The sequence below is a fragment of the Aquarana catesbeiana genome, linkage group LG01 (genome assembly GCF_042186555.1).
Source record: "Aquarana catesbeiana isolate 2022-GZ linkage group LG01, ASM4218655v1, whole genome shotgun sequence".
Classification (NCBI taxonomy): Eukaryota; Metazoa; Chordata; class Amphibia; order Anura; family Ranidae; genus Aquarana; species Aquarana catesbeiana.
The window spans coordinates 971,279,903-971,294,203 of record NC_133324.1 but is presented as its reverse complement, the minus strand read 5'-3'; the positions used below and the strand labels follow the sequence as shown (position 1 = coordinate 971,294,203).

The following is a 14,301-nucleotide window of genomic DNA, read 5'->3' as shown; positions in this document are numbered from 1 at the left end:
TATAAGCCCCCCTCCCGCTAACCCCCACAACCACCAGCCAGGGTTGTGGGGAAAAGGCCCTTGTCCCCATGGGGGGGGGGAGAGTCCCCCTGCCCCAAAGCACCCCCATGTTGAAGGCATGTGGCCTGGTGGGGGGGCTTGCTATATATGATTTTCATATTTATAAATATAAATATACACCTTCTTTGTTATTAATCATGACAATATTTTATTAATAAAAACATTTTTTATTATTAATAACATTTTTTATCAATATTGGGTTTCTGTTGTTCTGCGAACAAAGGGATATCCGGTTATTTATTTTAATTTCTGATTGCTAATTGCTCAGCTAAGCGAGGTGTTTTCTTATGCCGTTCGGCGGTGGGCACTTTCAGCCGCATTGTGACATATGGGGACTCTTCCGGGATTTAGTCCTGAAAGGTGTGGCTCCGACTTGGTGTTGTATCATGTGTAAAGGAAATTTGTAAGTTCTGTATATAATTGTATTCTATTTTGTATGTATTGCACACTGCCCTCACTGTGCACACAGCACTAATAATGTTTTCATTACATGTTTGCATTCTTTCGAGTCCTGATTAGAATTAGCCTGACTATGTTACGCCCCTTGTTACCATAAACGTACAATTGTAATATTAATGTGATACCTACGTAATCATGTGTATAAAAAACTTCAATTGCGTCATAATAAAGCAGAACAGTTATTTGGAAAGATACGGAGTGTATCTTTTGTGTCTGTTCCCTACTGCAGTAGTTATTATTAATTTGGAACCACTAATCAATATGAGGATAGGAGTTGCCTATCTATAAATTCCCATGCCACATGTAATGCGGCACCTTGTTGTTATGGCAATTGGCTCACGCTATATAAATCGGGTGTCGACGTCATTTCCGTATCCGCTGACGAAGTCCCACCCACAGGGACGTAACGCGTATGGAACGGATGGAAGTCACGTGAAGTCACCAGCGGCCATCGCTGACTTTTTTGTACACACGCTGGAATACCAGGCACTGGGTTACAGTGCCTGACTTGTAAGTTTTATTCTGTTTTTTAAGAAAAGAAAAGTCCATGCTTGCAGAGAGCACTATATATTTTTTTTATTTACATGATCAATGTGGCTCTGGAGTTTGGTTTCCTGCACCCGGTATTTTGGAGATTGGTTTCACTTTTCAAGATGGTATCCATCAGGATCTGTTGTCTGCCTTGGCTGACCGCTGACACGTTAATACACCCTTTAAGGGAAAGCATATATGACCCCCTGTAATTAAATGGTCCATTCTGATTGGTGGAGGTTTACACAAAAAGTCACCTGCATGTTTACCATATTGTAGGACCATTGAAGATATCACACATTGGTGGACCTTTGATACATGGACTTATTATCAGCGCTGTGCTGTCTTTTTACATCCCTTTACATTACAGTGCAATCCCCTTTACATTACAGTGCCCCTTTACAGTGCAATCTCCTTTATATACAGTACAGTGCGGAGGACCAACTCCGTGAATATCCCCCTCACCAACCGCTCCCCCCCCCCAAAAAAAATTGGCTGCTCAGTCTAAAATGGCCTGTTAGCTGCGGTCTTTTTTCTGCCCGGCTCCTTCAATTTCCTTGTCGAAGTTTGTCAAGCCAGGTGGTATCAGCAGGGCCCCCCCCCACTGCTCCAATTTCTGGTGATTCACAAGAAGTCGGAGCAGGATATGGCGAACTCTAGATCCTGGTGGTCCTGCTGAAAACTCACCAGCGACAGGGTGGTTATGAGGGTCTATGAGGAGGAGTTGAAGCACTCATAAAGCTTACTTGTGTAACTCTCCAGCCAGGTAGATGAGCGAGGTGTCACTCTCACACTGTCATTACCTCGTTACCAGCCAGGGGGCGACACCTCACTGAAAGGGAGCAACACCTACAAGCAGACAAGGTTTTTCCAGCACATTTTTGAGTTTTTACCAGTGACAGAATCAGTTATTTCACAGTGCCTTTCACAGTGCCCCCGGACTGGTCCTCACTATGCCTGCTTGACCCATGTGCTGTAAGGTACATGTGTCCACCTCATCTGTTCGGTCATCTGAAGTACGATCTTCCACCATCTACCCTTGAGGTCTACCTACTGCTTTACTCACAAATCACTACATTTAGGCCGAGTCCTCACTATGCCTGCTTGACCCATGTTCTGTAGGGTACATGTGTCCACCTCATCTGTTCAGTCGTCTGAAGTACGATCTTCCACCATCTACCCTTGAGGTCTACCTACTGCTTTACTCACAGATCACTACATTGAGACTGAGTCCTCACTATGCCTGCTTGACCCATGTGCTGTAAGGTACATGTGTCCACCTCATCTGTTCGGTCGTCTGAAGTACGATCTTCCACCATCTACCCTTGAGGTCTACCTACTGCTTTACTCACAGATCACTACATTGAGGCTGAGTCCTCACTATGCCTGCTTGACCCATGTGCTGTAAGGTACATGTGTTCACCCCATTTGTTAGTTCATCTGAAGTACGATCTTCCACCATCTACCCTTGAGGTCTACCTACTGCTTTACTCACAGATAACTACATTGAGGCTGAGTCCTCACTATGCCTGCTTGACCCATGTGCTGTAAGGTACATGTGTCCACCTCATCTGTTCGGTCGTCTGAAGTACGATCTTCCACCATCTACCCTTGAGGTCTACCTACTGCTTTACTCACAGATCACTACATTGAGGCCGAGTCCTCACTATGCCTGCTGGACCCATGTGCTGTAAGGTACATGTGTCCACCTCATCTGGTAAGCGTGCCAACCATACTTTTTTAACTTCACTTCATGATCAAGCATTTTCTTCAAGATTTATCACCTTAGATTCCACATTTGTGTTGTTGTTTATTTGCACCATCATGGTATGTTGAATCAAGATGGACTGATAAGCAATGTCATATGTTTACATATACCGATTGTCATAGTGGTTTACTTCAAATTTTTAATTTTCACTAGTTTTTGAGCGCCACACTATTATTTTTTATATTTATAGTATCAGTAAAGTGCCATGGGCCTTAGAGAAATATGGAGGGAGGATGCCATGGCTCACCTTCTTCTGAAAATGTCAAGTGCCTGGCTTCAGTACAGACCAGGAAAAGTGAGAGCAAGGTCAGAATACTTAATCGGCCTACTTGTTAATAATCAGTGACCAGGAAAAATTCAAGTCAAGGGATCAGCTTGGCAGCCAGGGAAGCAACATTTTCAGCAGGATAGGTCAGCATTGGCAGCCCACGTGGGCCTCTTTATACAGGTTTTCTTTATTCTGGGAAGGGCAGTATTGTCACTCCTGGATGTCCAGCACACAATTCTCCCGGCTCAGCCAATTTCTAGACTTTCAGGAGAAAAAAAAATTCCTGTAATTTCTAAATGAAACGTTACTCGGTGGTCTCAGTTCTCTCTCTTTTTACAGTAGAAGCCCGTCTTCCCCAGGGTGAATTCTGGTCTCTTCTGAGTGGGTCTATATGGATCCTTCCCCAGGGAAGTCAATACCAGATTCTTCTCGCAGATCCACCAGTTGTCTTCTGTGCAGGAAACACCCCGCAAATCTCCACCACTGATTTTCAGACAATCATCGCGCTGTCTGTAAAGTGATCAGATCATATTATTACACCATATATACTGTATGTACTAAATATTTATATGAAGCACTGTCCTCGCAAGGGCTGCTGGTAACTGGTTTCCCTATGCCTGCATAGCCAGGCAACAAGCATTTTTCACTTTCATCTGGGCACCAGAAAACAGTCTGTGAGTTTGGTTTTGTTGTTTAATTAGGGATAAAAATTCAGATAGGGTAGATGGGTTATGGGAAGCCCAACTTGACCAAAACAATGAGTAGGGACAACTTCTTTCCTATGTACAAAATCCTGGACTGTTCTCCTTCTTGGTCTCCACTAGGGATGAGCTTCGTGTTCGAGTCGAACCCATGTTCGACTCGAACATCGGCTGTTCGATCGTTCGCAGAATTGCGACCCATAATTCACTGCGGCATCGCAGTGCATTGTTGGCTGATGATTGGCCAAGCATGCACTCTGACCCGCATGCTTGGCCAATCACAGCGCCGTCGGTAGAGAGAGCTGTAATTGGCCAAAGCCAGGGTGGCTTTGGCCAATTATGGCTCAGGGGGTTTAGAACATGCCCCACACTATATATAAGGCCACCTACACGGCGGCCCTGTGTACTGTGTTCCGGCGTGCTTAGATAGAGAGAGAGAGAGAGAGACAGTGTCATTTCATTTGAGTTAGCTAGATGAGGCAGGACAGTCAGTGAGTTAGCTGCACTTACAGTGTATTGTGTATATATATGCATCCCAGGTGTTGCATACATATATATATATATATATATATACACTGTATTCAGTTTAGCTAGATCCGTTCCTGTTATCTTCCTACTGACAGGCAGGCTTGTCTTGTTACAGTATTTATAGCTACCTAAAGAAAATTGCTGGTGTTCTTTTGATCCTATTCCTATTAGTACCACAATCAGGCAGCTAGACTATTTATAGTTAGTGTAGTGCGTCCTCCTCACAGTGTTCAGTTAAAGCTACAAGTTAGTGTAGTGAGACCTCTGCACAGTGTTCAGCTAAAGCTACAAGTTAGTGTAGTGTGTCCTCCTCACAGTGTTCAGCTAAAGCTACAAGTTAGTGTAGTGAGACCTCTGCACAGTGTTCAGCTAAAGCTACAAGTTAGTGTAGTGTGTCCTGCTCACAGTGTTCAGCTAAAGCTACAAGTTAGTGTAGTAAGACCTCTGCACAGTGTTCAGCTAAAGCTACAAGTTAGTGTTGTGCATCCTGCTCACAGTGTTCAGCTAAAGCTACAAGTTAGTGTAGTGAGACCTCTGCACAGTGTTCAGCTAAAGCTACAAGTTAGTGTAGTGCATCCTGCTCACAGTGTTCAGCTAAAGCTACAAGTTAGTGTAGTGAGACCTCTGCACAGTGTTCAGCTAAAACTACAAGTTAGTGTAGTGCATCCTGCTCACAGTGTTCAGCTAAAGCTACAAGTTAGTGTAGTGCGTCCTGCTCACAGTGTTCAGCTAAAACTACAACTTAGTGTAGTGAGACTTCTGCACAGTGTTCAGCTAAAGCTACAAGTTAGTGTAGTGCGTCCTGCTCACAGTGTTCAGCTAAAACTACAAGTTTGTGTAGTGAGACCTCTACACAGTGTTTAGTTAAAGCTACAAGTTAGTGTAGTGCGTCCTGCTCACAGTGTTCAGCTAAAACTACAAGTTAGTGTAGTGAGACCTCTGCACAGTGTTCAGCTAAAGCTACAAGTTAGTGTAGTGCGTCCTGCTCACAGTGTTCAGCTAAAACTACAAGTTAGTGTAGTGAGACCTCTGCACAGTGTTCAGCTAAAGCTACAAGTTAGTGTAGTGCATCCTGCTCACAGTGTTCAGCTAAAACTACAAGTTAGTGTAGTGAGACCTCTGCACAGTGTTCAGCTAAAGCAACAAGTTAGTGTAGTGCGTCCTGCTCACAGTGTTCAGCTAAAACTACAAGTTAGTGTAGTGAGACCTCTGCACAGTGTTCATCTGCTACAAGTTAGTGTAGTGCGTCCTCCTCACAGTGTTCAGCTAAACCTACAAGTTATTTTTTTGCGAGCTCTGCACAGTGTTCAGCTAAAGCTACCTGTAGAAGGTTGGTGGTGTTCTCATACTACAGGCAGGCAGTTGATTTTGCTAGCTGCAGTATCAGTACATATATGTATATATCCCAGCTTAGTGCAGCTACAGGCCATTAGTATGTCTGGAAGGCCAACAAGGAGTGGCAGACAGTCACAAGCCAATAAAAGAGGGCAAGCAGGCTCTGTGTCTAGTGCTGGTCGTGGAGACGGTGCATCCTCATCAGCACGTTGCTGTGGGACACAGCTGGACGTGTTGAGCCGCAACATGCGGAAGACTTGGTCGAGTGGATGATCAAGCCGTCCTCATCCTCCTCATCCTCTCTCACCCATGCTCAGGTTACTTTGTCTGGCAAAGCAGCGGCCTCTTCCCTCGGCTCAATGTCATTAGTGACTCCTTCCCTAGCCCCACCATGTCCTCCTGAGGAGTCCCTCGAACTGTTTGACCACAGTGTTGGGTACATGCTCCAGGAGGATACCCAGCGTTTGAAAGGCTCTGATGATGATACTGAGCTAGATGAAGGCAGTAACGTGAGCACGGACAGAGGGGGTGCCCAAGAAGGACAGCAATCTGGCAGTCATGCTCCCCCTGCTGCAGCATACTGCCAGATTTGCTCCAGTGATGAGGAGGGAGGGGATGATGAGGTCACTGACTCAACGTGGGTGCCTGATAGGAGAGAGGAGGAGGAGGAGAAGGCGGCACATCACCAACGAGACAGGATGCCCTCCAGGGGCCAGCCTAAGGGCAGCACACTGACTGCATCACACCCCAAAGCTCTGCATGTGCAGGGCGCTGCAGTCTCTGCGCGTTATTCAAAAAGTTCTTTGGTGTGGGCCTTTTTTGAGTCTAGTGCATCAGTTCGCACAGCTGCTATTTGGAACATATGTCTCAAGCGTATCTCGCATGGCCAAAACATCTCCCGCTTGGGTACCACATGCTTGACCAGACATATGTTGACCTGCCATGCAGTTCATTGGCAAGCGTATCTAAAAGACCCACACCAAAGAACAAAGAGGACCTCTCCTTGCTCCTCATCAGCTGAGATCTCCAACCCCACTATACCTTCAGTCCTCTTTGAGACCTGCACTGAGAGGAATGAAGGTGTAGAATTAGGTGTGTCACAGCCAAGTACTTGTGGGCAATCTGCTTTTGGTACACCGACGTCAGATTGTACCAGGCAAATTTCCCTGCCCCAGCTGCTGCACCGCCGAAAGAAGTTTGCTCCCAGCCATCCACATGACCAGCGGTTGAATGCTAGCTTGGCAAAATTGCTAGCACTTCAACTGCTGCCTTTTCAGTTGGTAGACTCTGCCCCCTTCCGTGAGTTTGTGGAATGTGCGGTTCCTCAGTGGCAGGTACCCAAACGCCACTTTTTCTCACGGAAGGCGATTCTGGCTCTCTAGCGGCATGTGGAAGGCAATGTCCATGCCTCGCTGGACAGGTCGGTCAGCGGTAAGGTGCATATTACCGCTGACTCATGGTCCAGCAGGCATGGACAGGGACGTTACCTAAGTTTCACGGCACATTGGGTGACTCTGCTGGCAGCTGGGAAGGATGCAGGACAAGGTGCAGTAATGTTGGAGGTTATTCCGCCACCACGCCTCCAAAATGCCACTACTAATGATTGTGACACACCTCTCTCCTCCACCCCCTCCTCTTCTTCTTCCTCCATGGCCTCCTCCTGTGCTTTGTCCTACGGTGCTCCGTAGGCGTTCAAGGGGCTACGCATGCACGCAGGCCAAAAGATGCCATGCGGTGCTTGAGCTGGTGTGCTTGGGGGACAGGAGCCACACTGGGGCAGAGGTTCTGTCAGCTCTGCAGGGGCAGGTTCAGAGGTGGTTGACGCCACGCCAACTTAAGGCAGGAATGGTGGTTTGCTACAATGGCACCAACCTCCTTTCTGCCCTCCGACAGGGACAAATGACCCATGTGCCCTGTTTGGCTCACGTCCTTAACTTGGTGGTGCAGCGGTTCTTGGGCAGGTACCCGGACTTACAGGATGTCCCGAGGCAGGCCAGGAAAGTCTGTGTGCATTTCCGGTCATATAATGCCAGTGCTCGGCTGGCAGACGCCCAAAAGGAGTTTAACCTGCCCAAGAACTGCCTAATCTGTGACATGCCCACCAAGTGGAACTCAACATTGGCCATGCTGCAGCGGCTGCACACGCAGCAGAGGGCCATCAATGAGTACCTGTGCGACTATGGCACCAGGACAGGGTCAGGGGAGCTTGTTTTTTTTGGGGCCATGATCAGGGATGCATGCACTGTCCTGTCACCATTTGAGGAGGCCACGAGGATGGTGAGCAGTGACAGTGCATGCATCAGTGACACTGTCCCCCTTGTCCACCTGTTGGAGCACACGCTGCGTGGAATAATGGACAGGGCACTTGAGGCAGAACAGAGGCAGGAAGAGGAGGACTTCCTTAGCTCTCAAGGCCCCCTTTATCCACACAGTGTTCCTGCGTGCCCGCCGATCACACAGGAAGAGGAGGAGGATTGTGTCAGTATGGAGGTGGAGCTTGGCACTCAGCATCAGCAGCAGTCTTTAAGGGGTCAGTCCCAAGAAACACATGGACTTGTACATGCCTGGGAGGAGGTGGCTGCGGATCATGCCATCCTTAGTGACCCAGAGGACTCCGGACCGAATGCCTCAGCAAACCTACGCTGCATGGCCTCCCTGATCCTGCAAAGCCTGCATAAGGATCCTCGTATTTGTGGTATCAAGGAGAAGGACCAATACTGGCTGGCAACCCTCCTTGATCCTGAGGATGTCGCATTGACAGAATGTGCCGAGACTACAGAGCCTGCAATATCATCAGGTTACAGGGCATTTTGTGCACATCCACTCCCGACGCACTGGACTAGTGATGTTTGCATGCTTGTGTTGCACCCTTCTAGTGTAGAGCAGGCTGATAGGTAGATAGACTCTGCTTGATCCACATTACAAGCGTAAGGTTGCGGACCTTATCTTGCCGTCACAGAGGGAGCAGAGGATGAAACATCTTCGGGACGCCTTGCAGAAAGGTTTGTGCAACGTGTTCCCAGAGACTGGGAGGTTACAAACTCCTGTTTCTGGACAACGTGTTGCTGAGGCTTCGGTCAGTCAAAGAAGGAGCAGTGGAGAAGGTGGCCATCTGACCGATGCGTTCAGACAATTTTTTAGTCCGCAGCCCCTAAGTATGATCGGTTCCAGCAACTATTGCCAGCGTCTGTTTTACATGGTGCAGGAATACCTAGGGGCAAGATCTGACTTGGACACCTTTCCCACCGAAAATCCTCTGGGTTACTGGGTCTTGAGAATGGATCACTGGCCAGAGCTTGCACAGTATGCAATTGAGCTACTGGCCTGTCCTGCATCCAGAATTCTTTTGGAACGCACATTCAGTGCTGCTGGAGGCTTTGTAACCGATCACAGGGTGCGTCTGTCCACCGACTCGGTCAATCGACTGACATTCATAAAAATGAATCAGTCTTGGATCACCACCAGCTACCAAGCACCTGATGCTGATGTAACCGAATAATTTTTTTTTAAATCTCAGATCCCTTTAACCACTTGACCACTGGGCACTTAAACCCCCTTCCTAACCAGACCAATTTTCAGCTTTCGGTGCTCTCACACTTTGAATGACAATTACTCAGTCATACAACACTTTACCCATATGAAATTTTTATCCTTTTTTTCACACAAATAGAGCTTTCTTTTGGTGGTATTTAATCACCGTTGGGTTTTTTATTTTTTGCGCTATAAAAGAAAAAAGACTGAAAATTTGGTAAAAAAATGAATTTTTCTTTGTTTCTGTTATAAAATTTAGCAAATTAGTAATTTTTCTTCGTAAATTTTGGCCAAAATTTATACCGCTACATATCTTTGGTAAAAATAAGTACAACTTGGTGTATATTATTTGGTCTTTGTGAATGTTAGAGAGTCCAAAAGCTACGGTGCCAATATCTGAAAATTGATCACACCTGAAGTACTGACGGCCTATCTCATTTCTTGAGACCCTAACATGCCAGAAAAGTACAAATACCCCTCAAATGACCCCTTTTTGGAAAGAAGACATTCCAAGGTATTTAGAAAGATGCATTGTGAGTTTTTTTGAAATTGTCATCTTTTCCCACAATTCTTTGCAAAATCAAGATTTTTTTTTTCTTTTTTTTTTTTTTTCACAAAATTGTCATATTAGAAGGTTATTTCTCACACACAGCATATGCATACCACAAATTACACCCCAAAACACATTCTGCTATTACTCCCGAGTATGGCGATACCACATATGTGAGACTTTTACACAGCGTGGCCACATACAGAGGCCCAACATGCAGGGGAGCACCTCCAGGCGTTCTGGAGCGCCCAGGCCAATTCTGACATTTCTCTCCTACATGTAAAAATCATAATTTATTTGCTAGAAAATTACATAGAACCCCAAAACAATATATATATTTTTTTTAGCAAAGACCCTAGAGAATACAATGGCGGTTGTTGCAACTTTTTATCTCGCACGGTATTTGTGCAGCAATTTTTCGAACGCGTTTTTTTGGGGAAAGAAACAGTTTTGTGCTTTAAAAAAAAACAAAACAGTAAAGTTAGCCCAATGTTTTTGCATAATGTGAAAGATGAAGTTACGCCGAGTAAATAGATACCCAACATGTCACCCTTCAAAATTGCACACTCTCGTGGAATGGTGCCAAACGTCGCTACTTAAAAATCTCCATAGGTGACACTTTAAAATTTTTTCCTGGTTACATGTTTTGAGTTACAGAGGAGGTCTAGGGCCAAAATTATTGCTCTCGCTCTACCGATCGCAGCGATACCTCACATGTGTGGTTTGAACACCGTTTTCATATGTGGGCGGGACTTACGTATGTCTTCGCTTCTGCATGCGAGCACACGGACATGGGCGCTTTAAATTTTTTTTTTTTTTTTTTTATTGTTTATTTTACTTTATTTATTTTAGTTTGACACTTTTTCCCCCCAAAAAATTTTTTGATCACTTTTATTCCTATTACAAGGAATGTAAACATCCCTTGTAATAGGAATATGGCATGACAGGTCCTCTTTACAGTGAGATATGGGGTCAATAAGACCCCACATCTCACCTCTAGGCTGGGAAGCCTGAAATAATAATTTAAAAAAAACGATCTTGGCTTCGATCGTAGCGGTGAGTCGGTAGAAGCACCGGAGGGTGGCGGGAAGGGGGGGCGTCCCCTCTCGCCTCCCATAAGAATGATCAAGCAGTGGAACAGCCACTATGATCATTCTTATGGTGTAGGAAATCGCTGGCTGAAAAAGCTGATATCTGAATGATGCCTGTAGCTGCACCCATCATTCAGATATACCCGCTCAAAGTCAGGGAGGTCATATGACTGTGGGCGGGAACTGGTTAAAAATTGCGGAGTATTGCGGGCTATTGCAGAGTATTGCGGGGTATATTGCAGAGTATTGCGGGGTATATTGCAGAGTATTGCAGGGTATATTCCAGAGTAGTGCCGGGTATAATGCAGAGTAGTGCCGGGTATTATGCAGAGTATTGCAGGGTGTTATGCAGAGTATTGCAGGGTATAGTGCAGAGTATTGCAGGGTGTTATGCAGAGTATTGCAGGGTGTTATGCAGAGTATTGCAGGGTATAGTGCAGAGTATTGCAGGGTGTTATGCAGAGTATTGCAGGGTGTTATGCAGAGTATTGCAGGGTATAGTGCAGAGTATTGCAGGGTGTTATGCAGAGTATTGCAGGGTGTTATGCAGAGTATTGCAGGGTATAGTGCAGAGTATTGCAGGGTGTTATGCAGAGTATTGCAGGGTGTTATGCAGAGTATTGCAGGGTGTTATGCAGAGTATTGCAGGGTATAGTGCAGAGTATTGCAGGGTGTTATGCAGAGTATTGCGGGGTATAATGCAGAGTATTGCAGGGTGTTATGCAGAGTATTGCAGGGTATAGTGCAGAGTATTGCAGGGTATTATGCAGAGTATTGCAGGGTGTTGTGCAGAGTATTGTAGGGTATTATGCAGGGATGGCTGAGCATTGAGGGATGGATGGATGTGACAGCAATTGTCACTGAGCACCGCTGTGAGCACTACACATACAGCCCACAGCGGTGCTGCCATCCGATCCCTCCCCCTCTCCCCTCGCACTGTACCGATCGGTACAGAGAGGGGAGGGAGGAACCGGCGTCATGAGATGACGCCGGTCTGTTGACATGTGATCGCTCCGTCATTTGACGGAGCGATCACATGGTAAACGGCCGCGATCAGCGGCCGTTTACCGTGATCCGTGATGCGCCGGGTCCTCAGGACCCGGCGGTCACGGAAGTTCTCGGGTGCGCGCCCCAGGGGGCGCGCGAGAGCAGTATTCTGGGAGGACGTCCATGGACGTCCACCCAGAACTAGCCGACCGCGCTGTTGCCGTCTTTCGGCTATGGCCCGGTCGGCAAGTGGTTAAAGACTGCCTATGCTGATGCTAAGTGACTATCCTGAGTAATTATCCTCTTCCTCCTCAATGATCACGCTGATAGCTTGTAAGAACATTTTTGGTTCTGGGCGCCGTCACCAGTGCCTAAGGCCCAATTTTTCAGCCCCTGTTTAACAGGGGCGTGTAATTACAATTTTTGATGCAATATTTTGCAGCAGGGCTCGTTCCTGCGTTCCAGCTAGAGTATCTGTGAGGGCTGGCAGTGTTGTGGCACCAGCACCAGTGCCTAAGGCCCAATTTTTCAGCCCCTGTTCAACAGGGGCATGTAATTACAATTCTAGATCTAATATTTCACAGCAGGGCCCATTTCTGCGCCCACCAAGAGCGAGTGAGGACTTACAGTGTTGTGGCACCAGCACCACCACCAAAGGCCCAATTTTTCTGCCCCTGTTCAACAGGGGCATGTAATTACAATTCTTGATCTAATATTTCACAGCAGGGCCCATTTCTGCGCCCACCAAGAGCGAGTGAGGACTTACAGTGTTGTGGCACCAGCACCACCACCAAAGGCCCAATTTTTCTGCCCCTGTTCAACAAGGGCATGTAATTACAATTCTTGATCTAATATTTCACAGCAGGGCCCTGTGTGGGCTTACAGTGTTGTGGCCACAACAACACCTAAGGCCCAAATTTCTGCTGAGTATATAGGGCAGGCCCCTACTTTCAAACATCCAACTTACAAACGACTCCTACTTGCAAACGGAAGGAGACAACAGGAAGTGAGATGAAATCTACCCCTAGGAAGGGAAGTTCTCTCCTGTGAGTGTTAATATGGGAAAAACGTTTCTTCTTTCCACTGATGCTTTATCACCAATCCTTGTTTCACAAAAAACCCCAAATTTTCAAAAAACATTTGTCATTGGGACAAAAAGTGAGGTGAAATCTTCTGAAGAGGAGCACAGACAGCAAAACAAATGTCACAGGGGTGATAACCCTTCCATATGTTTTCCAAAAAGCTTAATAAAGATTTTTTTGGCTGGAGATAAACACGTTAAAAATGTACCCGTTCAAAATTACAAACAGATTCTACTTAACAACAAACCTACAGTCCCTGTCTTGTTTGCACCACCTGTATACTGCTGTTCAGAGTATATAGGGCCTGGAGGCCCCACACCTTTCCTTTTTTTAATTTGGGTGCGGGGTTCCCCTTAATATCCATACAAGACCCAAAGGGCCTGGTAATGGACTGGGGGGTACCCATGCCGTTTGTCTCACTGATTTTCATCCATATTGCCAGGACCCGACATTACATTAAACCCGCAAGCAGTTTTAAATGACATTTTTTCCTTTAAAAATGACATTTTGTGCAGGGACTGTTCTAAGCACGGGAAACACACGCCACATTACAGGCATACTATAGACACCCCCCAGGTACGATATTTAAAGGAATATTTCACTTTTTTTTTTTTTTTTACTTTAAGCATCATTAAAATCACTGCTCCCGAAAAAACGGCCATTTTTAAAAGTTTTTTTTGCATTAATACATGTCCCCTGGGCCAGGACCCGGGTCCCCAAACCCTTTTTAGGACAATACCATGCAAATTAGCCCTTAAAATGAGCACTTTTGATTTCGAACGTTCGAGTCCCATAGACGTCAATGGGGTTCTAACGTTCGTGCAAATTTTCGGTCCGTTCACAGGTTCTGGTGCGAACCGAACCGGGGGGGTGTTCAGCTCATCCCTAGTCTCCACAACAGTCTTTGGTGATCAAAAGCAAAAGTCCCTTGAGGACTAGGAACTCTCAGTCCCCACACAGTGTGTGGCAAACTGCAGACAGGAGTATATCCTCTCCTTTGTAGAAACTGCTCCCAGCTCTACTGCCTGCAGAAGCTACAGGCCCTCCTGTCTGCTCCAAAGATCTCCCAGGGCAAGGGATAGAATGGGGTTAAGCACAAAGCTGTCCTCCTGAAAGCTTTCTACATGTGGCAGTCTCTTCCCTTGTGAATGTCTGGGTCTGCTGAAGTACTCACTCTGTCCTCTTTACTCCCTGTTGCTCTTCAGGCAAAATTCCTCCTCAAACGAGACGCTGATAGGATCTTCCCAAGCCAGCCCGAGCCCAGCTTGGAGGCAAAGCCCCCCTAGGCCTAGGGGACCTCTCCTAGTCTACCGACAGCCTCCTCAGCACTTTATCTTCCACCCGACTCCCCTGCTGGCATGGCTCCCTCATATTTAGGGGCTGACCTTGCCACCCTGCCGAGACATTCTG

The 14,301-nt window shown here is 46.5% G+C and overlaps 1 protein-coding gene across 2 annotated transcripts in view; it reads right to left on the bottom strand.

Moving 5' to 3' along the window:
- Positions 1-206: 206 nt before the first annotated feature.
- Positions 207-14,301, bottom strand: part of LOC141122985 (uncharacterized) — a 55,451-nt gene continuing 41,356 nt past the window's right edge. For both annotated transcript variants that reach the window (XM_073612020.1, XM_073612021.1), the window contains one exon: positions 207-3,596. In XM_073612020.1, coding sequence (XP_073468121.1) covers positions 3,404-3,596 — 193 coding nt within the window. In that variant the 3' untranslated portion in view covers positions 207-3,403. The remainder of the gene's footprint in view (positions 3,597-14,301) is intronic.